Raw genomic sequence first — 24,046 nt, forward strand, 5'->3', positions numbered from 1 at the left:
TTATCAGACTAAGAAGAATCATTTTATTTAGAAATTAAAAAACCAGATAAATATTAGGTGATGGACCCAGTTGGGTTTCAACATTCTGACGGTCCACAGTGGAGGATAAGCGAACAAGGACCTGGAAAAGCTCTGAAACTGAAGGTACAGGTACCACAGAGGGCAGGCGTTCTACCCTACCCTGCCCACAGGGAGTCTGTGGTAGTAGACACAAGATGCTGATGCAAAGTGTATGGGAAAAGCACCAAAACCCCTGGGCTCCCTTTCTGGCTCACGCAGCTGCTCCTCTCCAGCTTTATCAAAGACAGGTTTCATCACTTAAACTGAAACCCAAAGCTGCTAGATTTACGATACTTCACACAAATAACGGTGCCTTAGGAAAAGACAGGAGGATCAAGAGACTATCTGCAAACTAGCTTGTAAACTCCATGAGGACAGACTTCAAATATGTTATGGGCACTTTTGGATCCCCATCACCTACGATGGTGCCCAACACATAGCAGATCCATAATAAACACGTGGCAAGAGTTTAGCAGATGAGCTTTTTAAATCTTCAAGAAAGTAGAATACTCCCCCCAAAAAAATCAAGAATAAAAAAAAAAGGAGAGAAAAATATAAAATCTGAACACCAGTCTAGGAAATTCAGCATCTGACTAAAGGAGTAGCTAGAAAGAAAGAACAGAGAAAACTGGAGGGGAGGGGTGATTACAAAGAAGCAATGCATGAAATTTTGCAGAGCTAAAGTTTCCAGATTAGAAGTGCCTACTGTCTAGCACCAAAAAAAAAAGGCAATTTCAAAATACCAGGAAGAAGAGATTCTAAAATATCCAGTGTATTTTAAGCAGAGAGAGAAAAAATGAGAACAGTACAGGACTTCGACAGCAATCCTCAAGCTAAAACACAATGTGACACTACGTTCTCAACTGCTGGAAATGGTTTCTAACCAAGAAATCTAAATGCAGCCCAAAGAACAATCAAGTGTGAAAGACAGGTACAACAGAGTCACTTTCAGACACATGACATTCTCAGCGTTTACGCCCCACATAGCTTCTTTCCTCTCCTGCTCCCCACAAAAGCAACAGCGGATACACGTCACTAAACTAGGGAAGTTAAGGAAAAGGAAGCCTCTGCTATTAGCAATATGATGCAGAAGACACGGGGCGCAATTCCCAGGATGAGGGCAAAAGGAAGTCCCACCAAGACAGATGCGCACAGGCCTACAGAGAACAGGTACGGCTGTGGGGATAGCGGAGGGCTCCACCAGGAGGAGGAGTTAAACCAAATGAGAACCCTTGGTGGGTGTCCATATCTAACCATACTGCGAAGGTTTCATTTGGAGAGTCCGAAGATAAATTAATTACAAAGGTCACTAACTCTAGGAAAAACAAAGTTAAATGAAACAAAAAAGAAACAATGATAAAATACTGCATGGCTTAGATATGACTCTTGCTATCATAATCAGTACTGATGTATCCTAAGATTGGTAAAAGCTACATGGGAGACTATGCGGAGAAAAATAGCAGCTAGGGAGGGTGTGAGGTGGGAGTTAAAAATGAAACCGTCACCACTCAAAGTAAAAAGCCAACCGATAATGACTAAACTGGTTAACTCAGGCAACAGCCATAAAAGCACGGAATTTAAAAAGAGGGTAGACAACAAAACCACAAGAGCTTTTAAGAAACTGCATCTGGGTAATAAAATGGGCATGTGACAATGGGGTGGGAACTTGCTATTCTCCTTATTACATCTAGAGGACTAATACTTACTAAACTACAGACCTATTGTGCTATATAACATATTAAGCTTCAAAAATTGTTTTTCATCCATTGGACCACCTATTCTAATCCGTTTCTTCTTATCTCATAATGGGATTATGGATCATGGATCTTTGGAACAAAAGCATTTAATGTCACAGCAAAAGAGGATTTAGATTTATGTACAAATTTAGTAGAAGACTAATTTTGGATTTGAAAAGCTAGTTCTCTGCTCAAATACTTTCATATGAAAGTTAAATTACACTATGAATAAAACTGTAACTCATGTCCTCCTGACCTCACAATTCTGCTTGAGCCCCTTGCTAATGAAATGAAAACTAGATAATAAGGCACTAGATAAAATCTAGATAATATCTAGATAAAATATCTAGAGTGAAAAACTAGATAATAAATTCTAAAATCTCAAAAATAACCACCGATTAGATTATTTTTCAGCTGCAGTGTTACACTGTGTTAAATCACCTTGTGTGCAAGTGAACTAAAGCAGCTGTTGGCAAACCTATGACCCGGGTGGCCCAAATCCATCCTGCCTTTTTTTTTTTTTAATAATACCACCAACTATGAATATTTTTAACCACTAAGAAAGGTAAAAAGCAAAATTTTAAAAACAGTGTATTTCTCGACACATGAAAAAAAAATACCATGGAAACTCAATTCTCTGTCCACAGCCTTGTCCACTAATGTCTGTATACACAGCTGTTTTCTAGGATGGCAGAACTGGATGACCCACAAAGCCTAAAATATTTCCTGTTTGATCCCTTTCATATCGTTGACCCTTGAACTTAAAAATTCTAATTCTGAATTTTATTTTTATTTTATTTCAAATGAAACTGAGCCAAATGCATAGATGAAAATATACACGTAAGAAGTCCTGGAATCAGAGGTGTCTGAATAAGGAAACTTAGGGATACAACCCTTGAAAGAGAAAAGCCCAGGGAGCTTGCTTAGAGCCAATCAGGAAATGGGACTAGAATCAAGAGTAGAATCTTGGCCATCCTCTTACACATGCATCTGTCACCAAAGTTTTAACCCTAAGAAAAAGAAATGCAAAAAGCCAAATGGCTTGTCTGAAGAGGCCTTACAAACAGCTGAGAAAAGAAAAGAAGTGAAAGAAAGGGAAAAAGGAAAGATGTATCCATTTGAATGCAGAGTTCCAAAGAAGAGCAAGGAAAGATAAGAAAGCCTTCCTCAGTGATCAGTGCAAAGAAAGAGAGGAAAACAACAGAATGGGAAAGACTAGAGATCTCTTTAAGAATATTAGAGATACCAAGGGAACATTCCATGCAAAGATGGGCACAATAAAGGACAGAAATTGTATGGACCTAACAGAAGCAGAAGATTTAAGAAGAGGTGGCAAGAATTCACAGAAGAACTACACAAAAAAGATCTTCATGACCCAGATAATCATGAAGGTATGACCACTCACCTAAAGCCAGACATCCTTGAATGCAAAGTCAAGAGGGCCTTAGGAAGCATCACTACAAACAAAGCTAGTGGAGGTGATGGAATTCCAGTTGAGCTATTTCAAATCCTAAAAGAACATGTTGTGAAGGTGCTGAACTCAATATGCCAGCAAATTTGGAAAACTCAGCAGTGGCCACAGGACTGGAAAAAGTCAGTTTTCATTCCAATCCCAAAGAAAGGCAATGCCAAAGAATGCTCAAACTACCTCACAATTGCACTCATCTCACACGGTAGCAAAGTAATGCTCAAAATTCTCCAAGTCAGGCTTCAACAGTATGTGAACGATGAACTTTCAGATGTTCAAGCTGGTTTTAGAAAAGGCAGAGGAACCAGAGATCAAATTGCCAACATCTGTTGGATCATCGAAAAAGCAAGAGAGTTCCAGAAAAACATCTATTTCTGCTTTACTGACTTTGACAAAGCTTTTGACTGTGTGGATCACAACAAACTGGAAAAATTCTTAAAGAGATGGGAATACCAGACCACCTGACCTGCCTCCTGAGAAATCTGTATGCAGGTCAAGAAGCAACAGTAGAACTGGACATGGAACAACAGACTAGTTCCAAATCAAGAAAGGAGTACATCAAGGCTATATACTGTCACTCTGCTTATTTAACTTATATGCAGAGTACATCATGCGAAATGCCGGGCTGGATGAAGCACAAGTTGGAATCAAGATTTCTGGGAGAAATATCAATAACCTCAGATATGCAGATGACACCACCCTTATGGCAGAAAGTGAAGAAGAACTAAAGAGCCTCTTGATGAAAGTGAAAGAGGAGAGTGAAAAAGTTGGCTTAAAGCTCAACATTCAGAAAACTAAGATCATGGCATCTGATCCCATCACTTCATTACAAACAGATGGGGAAACAATGGAAACAGTGACAGACTTTATTTTCTTGGGCTCCAAAATCACTGCAGATGATGACTGCAGCCATGAAATTAAGACACTTGCTCCTTGGAAGAAAAGCTATAACTAACCTAGAACAGCATATTAAAAAGCAGAGACATTAGTTTGCCAACAAAGGTCCATTTAGTCAAGCTATGGTTTTTCCAGTAGTCATGTACAGATGTGAGAGTTGGACTGTAAAGAAAGCTGAGTGCCAAAGAATTGGTGCTTTTGAACTGTGGTATTGGAGAAGACTCCTGAGAGTCCCTTGGACTGCAAGCAGATGCAAGCAGTCAGTACTTAAGGAAATCAGTCCTGAATATTCATTGGAAGGACTGATGCTGAAGCTGAAACTCCAATACTTTGGCCACCTGATGCAAAGAACTGACTCATTTGAAAAGACCCTGATGCTGGGAAACATTGAAGGTGGGAGAAGAGGGGACGACAGAGGATGAGATGGTTGGATGGCATCACCGACTCGATGGACATGAGTTTGAGTAAGCTCCAAGAGTTGGTGATGGACAGGGAAGCCTGGCATGCTGCAGTTCATGGGGTCACAAGGAGTTCGACATGACTGAGCGACTGAACTGAAATCCTTTGTTCCTACTCCACTCTTCAAACTTTCTATTACATCATCACTTATTTTGTTTTAGTTAAAATGCTAGTAAAACTTCCTGATCTCTAATTTGACCTTCCGCATAGGTGACTCAGTGGTAAAGAATCCACCTGCCAATGCAGGAGACTCAAGTTCAATCCCTTTGTTTGAAAAGATCCCCTGGAGGAGGAAATGGCAACCCACTCCAGTATTCTTGCCTGGAGAACTCCATGGACAGGGGAGCCCTAGCAGGCTACATTTCATGGGGTCACAAAGAGTTGGACATGACTGAGCATGATATATTTAAAACAGATGTCTGTCCCCATTTTCTGTTAACTATGCCAGTAAAGCAGTATGGAATACTACTTAAGACCAGTCTTCAGTGTCAGGGAGACCCAGGCCCTGGCTCTGCTTCCAAGGACCCCTGTGTCCTCATTAATACCGTAAACTTCTCTAACCACCCTTTTCTCACCCCTAAGAGTGAGTGGAGTCACCGCCTCAGACAAGCACAGCTAGAACACAATGAAAGACGTCAAGAACTTAATGTTCTGACTGTCCAAATTAAAAGCTCGAGAAATGCTGTCTTATCATGTCCACATTTTATAAGCATTTGTTGCCTTTCAAGAGTTTCACAGGCCGTGTTCTCAAACCTCAATGTGCTTAGGAATTGCACTCGTGACCTTGTCAATGTAGATTCTCTTGGCCCTACTCCCAACAACTCTGACTCTTTCATCTGGAGGGTTAAGATTAACGCTTCACCCCGTTTTTAAACTCCAGTGTGATGTGGACATGAGTGATCCATGAAATAAAGTGTTCCTCGATAATGAAACAGATACCAAGAGCACAGGAAACAAGCAAAGTCTCAATAATCACAGCCTTAAGTACTAGCCTCCTTTATCAAAATAGGCAAGAGCTGAGTATGGTTCAGTCCTTTTGCTTTTTCTTTCCCTGCTACAACTATCCTTTTTTTTTTAATATATGTTGGGCTCTATAATTAACGTTACATAGAATATGAAGACTATCGCGTAGTTTATAAAGGTTAGGACTTCCAGTTACACATCCAAGTAAACATTTAGGCAACTCAAAAGGTCTGTACCCAGATCCCAGTGGAACCCCAGTTTGCTATCTTGGAATTCAGCCACACAGTCTTATAACCGTCTGAAGAGAATGTAAGACTGACCCATTTTATTTAGTGGTATGTTTGTAAACAAAGAAATAGAAAAATCATATGTATTCCCACAACACTAACTAAAAGGAGCTGAAAATATAACTGAAAACAAACACAGAACTAAATATATTCTACACTTGAGAAACCCTCTTGGGTAAACATGTGAAGTGAATTGCATGCAACGCCTGCCCCTCAGGGTAAGGTGTTTCAGTTAAGTGTCTGCTCCAAAACCAGCAACAAGACCCAGTGGATGGTGGCAGGGGTTTAAGGGGGTGGGTAGCCGGGTCGCGGTTACCTTGCTCCAGTCTAAAGCAGAGGGAACGCCTTGCCGCTTCCATCTCCGGAGTCGGGTTATCTAGGACATGTCTACACCACTGCAAAGGACTCAGGGATTTCTCTGATGACAGGAATGTCTTTGAAGAGCCAACGTACAACCTTAAAAAAAGAAATCTACATTATAGGGATTATATAGCTATATAGAGATTACCTCTCTTCTACTTGAGAAAACAACATGTATTTAACAGTTTCTATAACTTAACATTTAATTATTGCAAAATACCAAAGTTATTTTTAACCGACAAGCATCCCCGAGTAGAAGATGACACCCTCTGTAGCTTGGTGGCAAGGAGGACTTCAAAAAACTATGGAACATTGTCTCAGCGGGTCAGAGATCTGAGGCTTTTGTTACTGAACTGACCTCAAAGGGGCCACCATGATGATTTGACCGGCTCACTTGTATTTCTGGAAATGAACTTTTTCATCTCATCTCTTTGATGACAGCATTTTCTGTGACCTTGGGCTAATGCATATAAACATGATGTGGCAAACAAGGCAAATCTGATTTGCATTTTAAAAAAATAAGTCTAAAAACAAATGAAAGTCAACTATGTGTTGATTCTCTCAACCCTTAAATATATCAGGTATGTCCCCTGTCTCAGATCTATACTAAATTTGGTAGGTCCTTACTTCTCAATTAAAACTTGACCACTAAAAAAAAAAAAAAAAAAAAAAAAACTTGACCACTTTCAAAAATCTGTTTTGTGAAGAGCTCACTCCAGCACCCACACTATTATACAGAAGTGGGCAGGATAACCACCCCAGAGGCACTACAAATCATAACATGGATTTTTCTCTCCTGGATGTACTGTTCAAAGGTACATTTTAGAATATTTTCCAGTGATAGGGCAATACAAAAAGCTTTATCTTCAGGCTTAACCAGCAGGTGACTAAAAAAAGGAAGAAAGAACATTACAATCACAGGCTCCAGTAATTGACCTTGCTATATAAAGCTGTATTCTAATTACAAATCTCATTAAAGTAAAACTCCTTCAAGCAAAGTTACCATAATTCTAATGCGGAGGTATTCCCGAAATAACATACTCCGTTATTCATTCTTTTACCTTACAGTCTGGTCCACCACCTCGTAGAGTAATTTATCCCAGATGGTTGGGGAATGTACTATTTAGCAAATTACCCTTACAGTTCATGGGTGGCAAGCTTTTTTCTATAAAGGACCAGCTAGTAAATATATAGGCTTTGGGGCCACAGTCTCTGTCATAACTACCTAATTCTGTCTCTGCAGCCAAAAAATATCAGATGATAAATAACAAGTATGGCTGTGTTCTTATAAACTTTATTTATAGATACAGAATGCTGAATTCCCCATAATCTTCACATGTCACAAAATAGTATTCTTTTAATTTTTTCCAATCATTTAAAAATGTAAAAATCTAAGCTGATCAGCTATATTTTAAACCAGGCAGTAGGTCCAATATGCCCATGGTTTGCTGACTCCTGTTAAGAGAGGAAAGTTCTAAAACATCTCTTTTAATCAATTTAATAGTACTCCTAATATATCATTATTCCCTTAGAATGTGGCCCACAGTCCTGCCCTCATTGACAGTAATATTGGTTAGTTCAAAATTCTTATTTCCGAGTCGCACCTCGGCCTGCTATGGCAAGATGATTACCAAGCTATGTGGATCCTTGCCTTTCACCCCTCCTTGCTGTCAGACCCTTGAACTATTACTGCAAAGCTCTCTCTAAACCCCTAGGTAAATGTTAGTCTAGGCCAATTGTTTTCAATCTCTGACGTATCAAAATCTGAGGATTTGTTAAAACACAAATTGCTAACACCTAATTATTGCAGGCAGCTCCAACCTACCAGATTCAGTAGGTTTGGAGCGAAAGCAAAGAATCTCAACATCTAACAAGTTCCCAAGCAATGCTGATACTGCCGTCTGGACTCCACCTTGAGAGGGATGTGCTGGGCTGAGCCAACTGTGCCAATTCCATTAATCCCATCTGCCCAATGATCAGTTTAGGCACACACCCTGGACACACTGCGCAATAAAAACTAAGGGGAAATATTTGAGGGCATGTGAGCAAGGTTCTCCTCATGTTTAAAGGGGGTCACAAAAGACCCAATTATGCTGCCTATAACATGTGCACTTTAAAAATAACACACGTTAAAAAAATAACACAAAGAGAAACAAAACCTACTCACAGAGAAAAGCCACGGCCCAGAAAGTTCCATTATCTAATTCTACCAGTATTTAAAGAACACCACTTCTTCACAAATTCTTTCCAAATAATAGAAGAGAGAGTCACATCTTAACAGTCTATGAGACCAGCATAGCTATGAAACCTGATACCCAGACCAGATACAGACATTACAAGGTAAGAAACTAAAGACCATCACCCCTTATGAACACAGAAGCAATAGGTCTAAATGTTTTAGCGAATTCAGTACAACCATATGTAAAAGGGATACATCATTACCAAGTGAGATTTATCCCAGGAATGAAAAGTTGGCTTAACATTCAAATATCAGTGTAACTTACCACATATACTAAAATAGAAAAACCATATGATAATCTCAAAATACAAAGAAAAACATATGACATCCATTCCTGATAAAAACTCAGTAAATTGGAAACAGGAGGAAACATCATCAGTCTTATTAAAGACATCTACAAAAAAAGCTTGGAGAAGGAAATGGCAACCCACTCCAGTATTCTTGCCTGGAAAATCCCATGGACAAAGGAGCCTGGCAGGCTACAGTCCATTGGGTCGCAAGAGACGGACACTACCACCACAAAAAAAGGCTCCTTAACGGTGAAAGACTGAACACTTTCCCCTTAATATCAAGAACAATACAAGGTCTGCATGTTCTGGCCACTACAATCAGGCAACAATTTGGCTTGGATAGAATCTAGTATATCTGTTTTATGACATGATCATCTATGTAAAACACTGAGGAATATATAAAGTGAAGTTCAAGTTGCTTAGTCATGTCCAACTCTTTACAATTCCATGGACCATACAGTGCATGGAATTCTCCACGCCAGACTACTGAAGTGGGTAGCCTTTCCCTTCTCCAGGAGATCTACCAACCCAGGGATTGAACCCAGGTCTCCTGCATTGCAGGCAGATTCTTTACCAGCTGAGCCACCAGGGAAACCCAAGAATACTGGAGTGGGTAGCGATCCCTTCTCCAAGGGATCCTCCTGACCGAGGAGTTGAACTGGGGTCTCCTGCATTGCAAGTGGATTCTTTACCAACTGAGCTATCAGGGAAGCCTGGAATATACAAAAAAAAAATACTAGAATAAGTGAGCTTAGCAGCAAAATTGTAGGATACCAGATCAAAGTACAAAAGAAAAGAGCAACTCAAAAAAAAAATAGTAACAATCAGTATTTTTGCGATTTCACTTCCCATTCACAATAGCATAGGAAAAACCATAAAATGCCTAAGGATAAATCTGACGAAAGATGCCAAGACCTTTTCCTTGAAAACTACAATCATCCTGAGAGAAATTTTAAAAGATATATATATAGACAGGCCATGTCCATGGGTCAGAAAACTAAATATTGTGAAGATGTCACTTATCCCTAAATTGATCCATTTAACAAAAATCCAATCAAAATCTCAGCAGGCTTTTTGCAAAAGCTGATTCTAAAATTCATATAAAAGAGAAAAGATCCTAGAATAGCCAAAACAATGAATTCGGAGAGCTGCTGCTAACTAACTAAGACTTATTACAAGACTACAATAATGAAGACAATTTAACAATAGGATGGCATGAAGATAAATAGATCAATGGAAAAAATAGATGGTCCATAAATAGAAATACAAATACATGGAAAACTGATTTTTGACAAACTACAAAGACAATTCAATGAACAAGAGGCAGTGTTTTAAACAAACTGTGCTGGAACAATTATATGCAAAAAGTGAGCCTTGATCCATACTTGACACAATATCCAAAGTTAACTCAAAACAGATCACAAAAATGTGAAACCTATACTGTAAAACTTTTAGAAGAAGCCATAGACGAAAGTCCTGCTGTCTTTGGGTTGGCAAATATTACTTAGATACATTTTTTAGACTGAAAGCATGATCTAGGAAGAAAAAAAACCAAACTGGACTTCACCAAAACTAACAAGTCTCTCTGCTCTTTGCAAGAGACTATGATGAGAATGAATCACAAACCATGGATTGGGAAAAAATACTTACAAATCACTTATCTGATAAAAAAGAACTTGTAAGGGGAATACATATGAAATTCTGCAAACTCAAGAAGCAACCCAGTTTAAAAAAAAATTGACAAAAGATTTAAACAGACATTTCACCAAAGATCTATGGATGGCAAACAGATGTTGAAAAGATGCTCATCATTACTCATTAGGGAAAAATGAGAGCCCCAGTGAGACACAGCTATGAGAATGCCTTAAGGAGAAGACTAGCCATAGCAAGCCTTGGTGACAATCTGGTGCAAACAAAACTCTGCTACACTGCCAGTGGAACTATAAAATGGCACACACTTTGGAAACAATTCTGGCAGCTTCTTTAAAAATTAACATATACCTACTCTCTGATCCAGCCACTCAGAAGTCATAAAGTATTTACCAGAAAGACACAAATGCTGTGTGTCCACACAAAGACTTCTTAATAGTCCCAAACTGAAAATCTAAATGTTCATGAAAAGATGAACGGATAAGACAAACCATTATTGTGTCCCTATTATCTAAAACCCTCACAATAAAAAGAAATGAACTAATGATTCATGCAACAACACATGAATTTCAAAATCATTAAAGTCTCCTACATCGGAACCTTCAATTCACAAACTTTCAAAGATGCAAACATGCATTCATATCTAACTAATCACGTTAAGTTATAATAGTTGACGTGACTGGCATATATTGTCAGTGAACGTGCATGCATCCTCTATAACTGGCTGTTCTTTTGAGCACTTTACTGTGTAGGACTGTATAGAGGACAGTATCTTTAAACCCAGGATATATGGAAGCGAGTGTAAAAGCCGCAGTGATGTAGTGTGCACTACTAAGAAGTGACAAGCAATAACAATGGAAACAAAAGTGACAACAACAGAGTGAAGCGAGGCAAAACAATGGTGGAGCTGTTGTACTGTACTACTGTACTCTTTAAGGTACTATACTGAAAGTTTAAAAGTGTTTTCTTTTTTAGGTATTAACATTACTTGTGTTAAAAGTATTATAAACCCATTACAGCACAGTACTATATAGTCGATTGCGTTAGTGGAGCACCCAGGCTAACTGCTGGACTTACAGATGCACTCTCAGAACTCATTTATATGTAGGGGACTTGTCATACCTTGATTTAAAGAAGCCAGAACAAACAAAAAAAGGACATGCTCTGTGATTTCGCTGAAACGAAAGTGCAGAAAATGCAAACTAACCTAGACTGACAGAAAACAGACCAGCGGCTGAGGTGGAGGTGGTCAGGATCAGGAGAGAAGGAAATACAAGGGGCCACAAGGAAGTCTGGAGTGTTGGAATATATTCAGTATCTTGACTGTGGTGATGGTTTTATGGATTATACATATGTCAATATATACAAAATAGTACATTTTAAATATATGCACTTTATAGTTCACTTACACAGTAATGAATCTTTATTAAAAATGTCACAAGACAATAAGCAGCTGACTGCCTCCTGTCCTTGGGTGAGCCCGGAGCTGCCATCTATCAGGCAGGCGCCACAGCCCCCCCAGACATGAGCCACAACACTAGTGACTGTGCAATTTCCTTATATTTCAGTTTCTTTTAATAAAATTTCCTCACTGCTTAATACACAAGTTCATGCACTGTCTGAGCCTTGGCTTGTCGACAAACCCCTCAGCGACCACGTGAAGTGCTGCTCTGCACATCACCTCCAGCATCTCCAGGGACAACTGCTCCTTCCTCCTGCCGCTAGAAACCTCCACCAACCAGCCTGCCTCGGGATTTCACACACTCCCACCAGGCTGGGGGGTTTTTTTGGTAGCGTGTTTTGCTTTTCGCTTGCAGGGGGTCCCCTTAGAAAGATGTCCTTAATCTCTTCAGGCCTACGTAATCTGGTTCTCTGACCACATGGCCTTACAGCACGCTGAAAAGCAGCACTCACGTCCCAGAGGCATCTGGGACTGCTCTGGGACCCACTCTGCCACGGTCACATACAGGGAGTTCTCTCTTTCATCTTCCGTTGTCCATTCGTGCTTTCTGCTACTATGTCTCACCCCAATCCTGCAGTTCATAGAATATGGAGGTGAGCCTATAACTGAAAGCAAAGAATTCACTTGAAAGTCTGCACAAGGAATAACTGGGACCTCCGATCACCTCCTCTACGCCGTACTCACAGTCCTAGCACTCCTCCACCACCACCTCAGACCAGAGGCTTACGGTGTGGGTAAGGCTGACCCAGAGAAACCCTGACTGCAGGCACACCAAACTTAGCTGAAAGAGAGAGGAAGCATCTCACTGAGCCAGAGGGACTAACTGGAAATCTTGCTAACTTGCCTTCTTTTCCCCTTTACATTCCGAAAACTGCCTGCCTTCCATCTCCCAGGAGTACAGAAAGTTTATGTTTGGAGGCACAGGTGAACCCAAGAGAAGACTCAGAGGTAATGGAACCTAAACTGACCACACCCACCCCCCATCTCTAGTAGAGTCAGCCAAAGAGATCCACCCACACAGAGCCCTGACAGATCAATTTCAATACCACCTTTGGGTATGAACAGACAACAAAAGACATCAGATACAGGGAATATTCCCCTTAAGTAAAATCATGAGACTAAAAGTAGAAGGGGAAAAAAGAACTGAAGAGAAAAACAATGCAGGTAACAGATGAAAAGTCCAAGACAATTGTAACTGACATCATCTGAGGAAAAAATGTTGTACTCACAAGATAAAACCAGGATATTTACAAAGAAGTCCTTCCTTCTTTCTTGGCAAATGAAACTATTTAACTGTTAATAGAAGAAACAAAATATTCAATAAGTGAGCTTGAAAGATCAAGTTGAGGAAGTCTTCCAGGAGTGAAACACAAAGATTAACAACAGAAGGAGAGGGATAAGAAAATTAAATGATTGTACCAGGCAGGGCCCATCTGACTATTTTAAGTTCTAAACAACACGAAAGTGAAGAAAGCTTTTTTAAAGGCCGAAAACTTTCCAAAGTTGAAGGCAGGCCATCAAGTTCTAGATTGAAGGCGCCCACAAACGCCCAGTGCAACAAATGAACAGACAGACCCATCCAAGGTACACAATGACACTTAAGAGCCCTAGGATAAAGAAAAAAACTAAAGAAATCACAAAGAATTTACCATCCAAATCACAGTGCACTTCAACAGCTGTAAAACAATAAAAACTGAAACCATGGAACAGAGCCTTAAACATGAGGGAAAATAACTGACTTAGACTTTTACAGCCAGCTCGACTATGACTCTTGTATGAGAAAAGAACACGAACATTTCCAAATACACAGGGTTTCAAAGTCCTTCTCATGCATGCCCTATTTCCCAGAAAGCTACCGAGGCTGCACTCCACCCACAAGAATAAATGAAATTCTGAGACAGAGGTTTATGAAGAGGAGATCAATACTAGCTAGAAACAGAGGGAATTACCAATGACAACAGCATTGTGCTTCTAGTCTAAGGAGCCAACAGTAAAGGATGGAGCAGTGGAATTAAGGGTTCTAGAATGGATGGCACCACAAAGTAAATTTTTAAAAACAGATATAAGGTATTATCAAATATTTTTCACCTTCTTGAGAAACTTCATGACTCCAGGAGCATGTTTAGAGAAATAATTAGTAACAAGGGATTAAAGAAAGTGAAAAGAAAAGAAAAGAAAGGCTGTTACTAACTCTTGGGAAGAACAAAGAGATTAAAGAAAATGAATGTAACATACAATTAACAGGGCTCAGCTAGTAACAGTAACAACTAATGATTTAAGGAAAAAAACTATGAAAACCATTATGAGAAAGGAAAGAATATATGGTGGATGAAGGGAAGAAAGCTTAGTCTTTATTTTCTACAAGTCTATAGCTTTTTAAGATCATGTAGTATAAAGACTTATAGAAATAAAGAACAAAGAAACTGCTAAAGGAGCATACAGCAGTATCTATATTGAATACTCAGGGGTAGGAGACAGCTGAGGACTGTTGCTTTCTGTACATGAGTTTTTTGTATTGTTTACATCGTATTTATTGTATTACTTTGACAGAACTTTAGAAGCACTATGAAAATATATGGCATGAAGACAAAAGATCATTTTTAAGTCAGCCTCTGAATAATGTTCCCAGGATAGTTTTGAGCCTACTACTTCTCTGGCTAGGCCTAGAACTGGATTTAAAAGGAGGTAAAGGGCAATTAGGTATGAAGACCATGTAGTTACAAACTCCTTGAGTATGTCTTCAAAATGACATAAGCAAGGTAAAACCTGTATTTCTCATAAATGGCTCTTATCTTCTAAAAAGTCATAAAGTTCACCTCATCATTATAATGCCAGCAATATTTACAATATCCTAATTTGCCACTGTTAATACAACATATCTCCTACCAACTGCTCTTTCACCTTCTACTGTTTCATTGATGGTATGTTAGGATCTGGCAGTAATCTCTAAAAAGCCTTAGTCTAAACCTTGAGGATCCTACAAATATTAGAAAAGCTATCATTTAAAATGCTACACTTTAATTTTCCATCCCCTCTCTTCAAACCTTCCAAAAGTAATAATTCAAAGTCCACCATAATAACCCACCATGCTTCAAATGAAGTATTTCGAGATATCTAGAAAAATTGTCTTGGCTAATCTCAATGTTTGGTTCTAAAAACAACCTTCTTACAGATAATCAAAAATAAATGTTACAGCAAAACAATTACAAGCATATCACAGACCTATCACAGAAAAGGAAAATGTGTCAATTTTCAGACAAGCCATTTTAAGAGGCTTCAATCACTAGAAGTTTTATATTAAGGAAAAGTAAAACCCAGTAGCTAATTAGCACAATCAATCAATCTTTAGTCAGCTTAAATTCACTAGCACCTGCTAGGGTTAAGCTGGTCAGAAACCTACCCCCACTAAACTATTTAAAAGGATACATCAAGTCTAAATTTTAGTTAGTGAAGGGTCCTAAAGCAGACACTCCCTCTCCCTCCATATTTAGATCTAAACTCTATTTCAACATCTCCCTGCAGGATTTTCAAAGTTATTCATTTAAAAAGACACATCAGCACAGACTTCAGTCAACTCCCCTTGCACTGAGGAAACACTGCATATTTTCAATTAGCATTGTCAGAAAGTGAAGTACCCTCTGGTCTTTTCACTGAAAATCAATTATGAAAAAAAAAAAAAAAACAGTTTAGCCGGTCTAATTTAGCTGTGCCATATGTATAGCACAAGGTGTTCAACAGCTTTGATGCAAAACTGGCAATGATTTTAGCCAGCTGTCCAGGGTCTTGATGTTACACAAGGAGGATGGCTATCTCATTCACTAAGTTTTCCGTAATTTGTATATACCACCATTTTACCCTTGTATCATTAAGGACTTTTCTCCTGTCCTTCCCAACTGAGCAAGTTAAAATCTCTGCCACATCCCTTTTACATAAACCCCAATACTCTGCTAACTGCCACTCCACTGAAATAAATGCTTCCTTATATGGTTATATCAGCTGGCATGTTTTAATCTTGGCATTGTCTGAATATACTCGTCTTCTCGTTGAGGTGTGCAGGTCCTGAGATGCCCCAGCGCTGCACTATCCTCAAGGAACTGTGCTCTTCTACTTGTTTTTCCAAATCCACTTTGCTTTAAAACAGAACAAATCGGAGTTAGAAAATTCTAACTTCAGCCTTAATGCACAAGTGCACTTACAATTTCATCACAGGACATATATACACATAAAACTGAAATAAGTTTAATCAAGCCATGTTTGCATTATAAGATACAAGGCACTCTGATCCTGATTTTATAGTCTATTGCACTTCATTAAAAAATAACACAGGTCAGTCCATGAAACGGACTTCACAGCATACTAATGGGTCACAACCATGCCTGGAGGAAAAAAATAATCAATGGTGTAAACACTTTTGAATCCACATAAATAATCTGATTTTTAGTCAATTCTTTCCGTAAATAACTGAAGAAGTTCATGTAAGTTATTTCTCCTTGGAGCTTCAGTCCCTTAACACTGAAATAGGTCAGAGAAAGGTCAAGCATGCACTTAACGACTTACTGTGCCCATCACCACTTCATACCCATCTGATTCCCTCTCCTGGTCCTAAGGAGGACCCTGGTCCTTTTTAGCCTGGTGACACTGGGACAGAGCCCTTTAAAACATTCTTCCGCACAGACCAGCAAATCATCCATGCGTCAGCTGGGACTTTAGTCCTTTTGAGCTTTTAATTTGCTACTGATGATCAGTTTCTCCACTGTACTTTCTAATCTGTGGTCTCCTGGAGAGCTAAGGCTGCCAAGTTCGTAATATGATGGAATCAACAGTAGCGCAGGATGTACAGTTTACTATAGGATTATAATAACTGGACTAAAAAATTAAGATTCTGAAACCATCATCAACTTAATTTTCACACATTTAATTCTAGCAGAACTGTGCTAAAATAACCAGACTATTCTGAGGCAAAGTTAAACACTTTAAAATTCAACTAAGATAAGAATTTGATGAAATAAGACAATTGTTTTGTTTCAAAGCTTTTCTTCAAAACAGAAAGCAGAACACATCATTCTTACATCCAGTTTTTTTTTTTAATCAGAAGATGCTTTTATGTTAAATAACGTGTTTGGAAAAAAAGGCCTATGAGATCTGACTGATTAATAAACTATCACCAAGCAAATATTATTCCGTTATTCACTTGTTTTCTACTCATAACTCTTGAGCCAAATGTTGCCTAGGTTGTAACAGAAGATGAACAGTTATATTCTATGATTTTACTTGAAGAAGTAGACTTACATAAAAGAACTTCTAAAATGTTCAATGATTAACCTACATTTGTGAACTTTCTTTCCTGAACTTTCTTCTCTATGACATTTAATCAGGAAGTACTATTCTAAATAATCAATTAGTTTAACCCATTAGGATGAAGTCATGATAAAAATGCGTGAAAAACTGTAGGTAATAAAAGTTAACAGTAACTTATTCCTTAACAGTGTTACTTTAATAACGAATCTAAAAAGAAAAGATACAAACGAACTTACCTACACAACAGGAAGAGACATAGACTTAGAAAACCAACTTATGATTGCGGGGGCAAAGGGATAGTTAGGGAGTTTGGGAAGGTCATGTGCACACAGCCATATTCAAAATGGATAACTAACCTGTTGTTGAACTCCACTCAATGTTATGTGTCAGCCTGGATAGGAAGTGGGTTTGGGGGAGAAAGGATCCATGTATATGTATGGCTGAAACTACCACAAAGTGTTAATCCAATAAAAAATAAAAAATACAATACAAAATAAAAGTGTATAATCCAACACAAAATAAAAAGTTTAAAGTTTGGGGAAAAAAATGATCCAACTGTTTGCACAGGGGGACAAACTGGCAAGATACATCCAATGAAAGCTAAGTGTAAAAGTACTGATGTGCACATCTGCATGTTAATTTGTATCATTATCTTGAAGGTTAACAGGGCTAACTCAGTCACAGTAGTAAATTAAGGACAAAAGGGAAGACCTTTGTGACTTTATATTCACGTCTGTGTTTTGTCTTTTACCATGAAAATGTAAAGTTTTTAAATATTTTTAAAATAATCAAGTACATATTTTGTCAACTTCAATTGTTTCTTATAAAAAGGGGTGGGAAGTGAAGCTGCTCTCCTGCAAACATATCAGGGAAGCCAAATGACATCACCAAGGTGGGAAAGGAGGTTTACAGGGATGAAGGAACATCAGAGAACTCTTCAAGCATCAACAAGTGGGCTTAGTTTTGAAAAGTAAATCCCACTGACTGCTTGTTCAGCAATAAAGCAAGTACTGCAATACAAAAATCTCAATGTATAAAAGTGCTACGATAGGAAGTTTTCTATAAATGTGACTTTAAAAAAAAATTTAAGTCCATCCCACTAAGATTAACAACCCCTCCCTGTTTTTCCACTTGGGATTCTAACTGGTTTGTTCTGAGGAAGATTACTCTAAACAGTGCGCCATTTGTCTGTAGAAACACCTGTAAAGTGTCAAGGCACTGATTTATTCATTCACCTATATACTTGATGAGTGAAATTAGTAAATCCTGCTACAACTCAAACCTGGTTAGATTTGCTTCAAATCATCTGAAGTGCTAACTGGCTAATCTCACTAAGTAGGTGATTTTTTAAGTCATTTTAATGCTGTTTTGACAAAAATTTAACTACAAATGGAAAGCCTAGGTATCAAAATACTAGCAACAGTTGGAGGATAACCAAATATAGTTGAAATCTATTTAATAAAAGAAAATATTACAATTATATTCACAATGTATGTGCTAGTAAATCTAATACACTTGTAAAATAGTAAGTGTATCATAATAAGTTTTAAAATGCTAATAGTTTTAAAGCACAGGATTGATCCCCACCCAAAATACAGTAAGTTTCCTTCTATTATTTAAGTACACATCTCCAGAAAAGGCCAAGTGGGGACTAAGTCAATCTAAAATAATTTGAAAGTGGCGAAAGGGCTTACAGTTACTGGAAACTACCTTAAGAACCATCATGAGGGCATTTTCTGGCTGAATTTGAGGTTACAATACAGCCTGGACTATACAAAAATGAAGGTGTATCTTCTAAATAACAACTTAAAGTTCCAGAAAGCAGTGAGAATTCAGGCCCAGCTGCCTGAAAGTACTCGAAAGGAGGATGACTATGCCTATTTATAACAAGAGCTCCAAGTATTTTGACTCTCAGAATCAATTAGTGAACTTAACAGTCACAGTTCTCACCATAAGAGTGCAAAAAAAAAGGAACCAAAAAGGTTCTCCATCTCTCATTCCCTCCTGAGCAATCATGGAACAGAAACATAAAGAAAGTGAGGAAAACCTAGCTTGAAGACAGGAAGAGGACCTGAGATTAAAGAGAAAAGGACTACAACAATTCTTCATGCCACTGCTAAGTAGAGGTAAAAGCTGTTCATTCAGCACGCCGGAACCTAACTCCCACCTGATCTGAAGGGTCTACTCATCTGACCGCATCACACTGCCTCTAGTGACGGAGGACAACATGAACCAACCAAAAGGCATGAAGTGACTACTCCATGAGCAAGCACCATTAAAAATAAAGAAATCAGAACTACAACCACTACCGCCCCCAGGTACTCACTGATCTGTGAAAATAGAGCTGACAGATTTCAACCGAATAAGGGCTGCCAGCCTCAAGTTTCCTGATAACTTGAAGTTCCTTAAAAAAATAAAATAAAGCAGCTTCTCTAATCTCACTTTTCTTCAATCACCAATTTATTTTTTTAAGCAAGTTCCTCGGATCCTAGGTAAGTCCTTCAAGCTGCTCACACCATTCCCTGAAAAGTGTTTTTTTTTTTTTAAAGACACCATTACTGATAGGAAAGCCAGTGAGTTCCGCACACTGGGAAAAGCAAGTCAGTCTCTGAAGTGAGAAGCTATCAAAGATGCAGCGAATGAAGACAGAGAGCCATCACTAGGTGGCTTAGGGCACCAAGGAGGTATGCAGAGCACGCCAATGCTGCCCAGTCTGAGTTGGGAAGGGCAGAACACTAACAGCGCAGATAGAGGCCAACCCCTACCCATCCCCCAAAAGACTGAAAAGAAAAAAAAAAAAAAAGCAGGATTGAGCGACAAAAAGACAGCGTGGATTTTGCAGTTAACGCTAACGAGGAGCTTGGTACCCAATCATCAGCAAAGACAAAACAAGGAGATGAAAAGGACCAGCTCATCCCCAGAAAACGGGTCAGCCTGTTGATGGATCAGCCTGAGCTATGAGAAAATAGGTTTCCACCCTGGTCAACAGCCTCTGCTCATCGCCCAGCTCAGCACCAGCCAGGTCACCCCGTCTAGGGACGATGGCCGCCCGCCCCCCCCCCCCCCACCGTCTCCCGCCCAGCCCTCGCCCTCCCCGGGGGTCGCAGCGAAGCTCGGCAATACCAGGTGTAGTCGTCCTCGTCCCGCCAGGCTGCCAAGCTCTCCAGGTCCAGCGGCTCCACGTCGTCCAGCAGCGTGGGGGGCGGCGAGGGGGGCGCGGCGGCGGCCCCCGGAGGTGTCCCCGCGCCCCCGGGCTCCGGGCCGCCGCCGCCGCCGCCCGCGCCGAAGAAGCCCGCCGCAGGCTTGAAGTAGACGAAGGGAGCCTCGGGGGGCTGCGCCAGGCTGCAGAGCAGGGAGGGCGCCGGGCTGGGCAGGCAGTAGGTCCCCGGGAAAGCGGGGCTGGAGCCGCCGCTGCCGCCGCCGCCCCCCGCGGCCAAGGCCAGCCCTAGCCCCAGGCCCCCCGAGGCGGCTGCGGCCGGAGGGCTCCGCGGGGCCAAGGGGCTACAGGCCCCGGCCGGCGGCGGCGCGGCGGGCGGCGGCGGCGGCGACAGGAGCAGCAGGTGCGGGGCGGAGGACGCGGTGGCCGTCTGGCTCCGCAGCTGCTCGTTCTGCTTCTCCAACATTCGCACCAGCTCCTTCAGCTTCTTCACCTCCAGCTCGGTGTTCACCACCTGCCCGGAGCCCGCTCCGGAGCCGCCCCCCGCCGAAGCGCATTTCACCTGCTCCGCCATCATCGTGGGCCCAGAGGGCGCCTCGGCCGCCCGGCGAGGGGGAGGGGGCGTGCCGAAGCGCCGGCTCCTGGCGCCACAGGGAGTTGCTACGGCCCCTTCCCTACCGCCCCGGCCCGGACGGCAGACCACGCTAGGCGGAGGCCGAGCGGGCGACTCGCATCAGCACCCGGGCCCAGCCTCCGGCCGAAGCAGCCGCCGCCGAGCCGCTCTGCACATGCTCAGAGCGTCCCTCCAGTCCCCTGGGCGCCGTGGAGGCTCCGGGTTTTAGCCGCGGCCCCCGGGCGGGGCGGGGCGCGGGCTGCGGGTGGGCGGGGCCGGGGTGTAGCACCACCCTTTGAGGTGGGGGCCCGAGGCGCTCGCGAGGGGCGGGGCGCGGGCCCGGGTCCTTGGGCCCCCGCCCCCGCACACGCTACCCAATCCCAGGTGCCTGATTGGACCCGGCCTGCACTTTCCCGCCACTGGCACTTCCTCCAGCCGCGGCCGGGGAGCTAACTGCGCCGACTTGGGAGCCAGGGGCGGGGTTCCAAAAAAAGCGGGCGCTGCAGGTGCCTGCCTTGGCGGGGTCCGGCGAATGCCGGCAGGTTTGCTCTTTTGCAAGAGCGCTTGTGCTGAACGACAGCATCTACTAGCCACTAGATGGTTAAACCAATAGAAATCCAAAAGGCCAGGGAACGTTGAGTACCAAAAAGTAAAAACGTGGAGCGGAAAGGCTTTGAGATGATGCTGTTAACCCCTAATTGGTAATGCAAAAACAGAATGGTGAGAGAGCGAACAGTCCAGAAGAAAGAAAATCGCCCTCTCACTAAGAGGGGGAGAGTGACCAGATGGTAAAGAGCCAACTGTTCAGCTTATTCTGAAGTCGTCCGATTTGAACTGTTCTACTACCACCGATGTTTAACACGAAAAAGAGTATTTTTATACCATGTATATATTCATACATTCATTAAACAAAAGATCTTTGAGCTCCTAACTCTGCGCCAGATACCGTTCTAAGAGTTGGCCAAGCATTCAAGTGAACAAAACACAAAAAATCATTGTGGGAGAAACATGAGTAAAATTGAATGATGTTCCATCTGTTAAATAATTTACAAGCTCTTAGGTCAGACTTGCTGGGGTGGGGGTAGGGAAGGAAAGCAGAAAATCTAGGAACTCTGACCCCGTACCCCTGTCTCTCCTGCGAACTGCCTTTTCTTCTATCTTCCGGAAATTATTGATAGATCTGCTTTTAAATGGGGTTGGGGGAGGGTTCTTAAGCAGAAGAATTGAGTCAAGTTTCATTCCATTGATATTGACGTGGCATTTGGGGGTGTTTAACGCGGAGAAAAGTCTGAGGGCTTTATTATAAGATACTTCCGTACAACTGGCTCTCATCCTCAGATGATACATTATCTAGTGAAGCTCTGGGACTTTTCCATACCAGTCTGTGTGTCCATGTACCACATCCCTCTGGAACTGCTCCCATATTGTATCTGTTGGTTTTATGACAGATACGGTTCTGTGCCTTCCTGCTCAGAAACACTTGTGTCTTGTCTGTTGCCCATTTATATCTCCAACTTCTGTGTGTAGGGAGGGTGATCTCCATTTCACTTGCTTGGTGAGATCTTCCGTAAATCAGATAAATATGTGTAATAGGTTCCCTGAGTCTTCCTAGCAAGCGTCCCAGCTTGCTAGACCACCGGAACCACCTGTATCACCCATCACCTTTCCAAGTTTCAGTCTAGCTTCTAGATATTTTGGTTATTACTAAAACCTGGAGAAGTGGAATGATTCTACTGAAAGTCCTAAAGTAAAGAATCTATGGAAGGATTTTCCGCATGCTCAGTGGCAGATGCAGAGAGCAGTATCCTTGCAACACAAAGAAAGGAAGACAACAGATACAATGAGAACAAAGAACCGCTGGGTTCCACGTTAGCAAAAGAAATTGGGAATAGGCGCAAAAGAGCGAAGACACTGAGAATTAAGACATGCAGAAAAGGAGTCATTTTTCTGCAAAATTTATATACTCTGGAGAAGGAGAGGAAAAAAATCCCGCTCCTCCCCCATATACTCAGTAAGGTGTAGAGAATACATCCAAGTCATCAGTAGTCAAGCCCGAGAACTGTTTTCTAAGTAGCAATTAGTATTTTAAAAAATCTTTGTTGTTTCCAAAGAGAGCATTCCTTGAAATTCAGACATCGCAAAGAGATGAAATGTTCCCATCCTAAATTTCTATTCTGCATTCTTCTTCCAAAAAGGAAAATTTGCCCTCTTCTTGTTTTTAAAGTGTGAAGAAATTCAGGTCCAGAGAAATTTTAAATCATCTCTTTCTTTTCTATGAAAGCACCTCTTTTTTTTCCCTTTTGGGATTACATATGTACACACACCAGAAACACTCAAAATGCACCCTGATTTTAAGTTGTTTGTCTCCAGGATGCCTGTCTCTTTAACACATAATTAAAGAGGTTGATGGTGTCAAGGTTTCAATTAAGCAGTCTTGATTTTTTTATTTTGATGCAAATTTGTAAGCTCTGTGTTGAAAGAAATTGCATGCCTAGCTTCTCAATTTTAAAATATTTTTGTTTTAAATGAAATACATGGGGTGATTGCATAGATTTACAAACAAGCTATGGAAAATAAAGGCGCATATCTCATTAAAACTTTATACTTTAAGGATACATTTGAAACACCATGAATTGATGAGAATTATCCATCTATCACATATTCAAAATCAGGTAAAGAAGCAGGTATTTCACCAGTGCTCCCCATTCCTTACACTCCAGAACTATGGTCACTGGGTCACTCTCGTGAGATTCAAAAGAGAAAATAACTTATTTTGAGTTGTATTTTTCACATATACCTGTAATAGTATCTATGGACATCAAATTGATTCAGCCACAAAATTGCAAAGAGAGCGTTGTTTCTTCCTGAGTCCGTAAATCTGATTCTCCCAAGTAAATCTAGGAACAGTCCATTATCCTAGTTTCACAGATAGGCTAACAAAGTTAGATTACTTGCCCAATTCAGTCTTGAAAACAACAACAATTCTTGGCACAGTTTCTAGTGACCCAGCCACTGTTCTCTTTATGCCTTTGTCTTAGAGTGAAATTACACTAAGAGTAAGCTCTTTACGTTTTAAATGCAGATTTTCCATCAGTGCAATGGATATA

General features: G+C 40.8%; 1 protein-coding gene across 2 annotated transcripts in view; it reads right to left on the reverse strand.

Moving 5' to 3' along the window:
• Window positions 1–21,274, reverse strand: part of SLAIN1 (SLAIN motif family member 1) — a 53,921-nt gene extending 32,647 nt beyond the window's left edge. Inside the window, exons 1-2 of one of the 2 annotated variants that reach the window (XM_070471530.1) lie at window positions 20,293–21,274; window positions 6,187–6,326 (exon numbers count right to left, since the gene is read on the reverse strand). In XM_070471530.1, coding sequence (XP_070327631.1) covers window positions 6,187–6,326; window positions 20,293–20,903 — 751 coding nt within the window. In that variant the 5' untranslated portion in view covers window positions 20,904–21,274. The remainder of the gene's footprint in view (window positions 1–6,186; window positions 6,327–20,292) is intronic. The other variant, XM_070471531.1, reaches the window with a different exon arrangement.
• Window positions 21,275–24,046: the final 2,772 nt, after the last annotated feature.

Source organism: Odocoileus virginianus, chromosome 8, assembly GCF_023699985.2.
Source record: "Odocoileus virginianus isolate 20LAN1187 ecotype Illinois chromosome 8, Ovbor_1.2, whole genome shotgun sequence".
Classification (NCBI taxonomy): domain Eukaryota; kingdom Metazoa; phylum Chordata; class Mammalia; order Artiodactyla; family Cervidae; genus Odocoileus; species Odocoileus virginianus.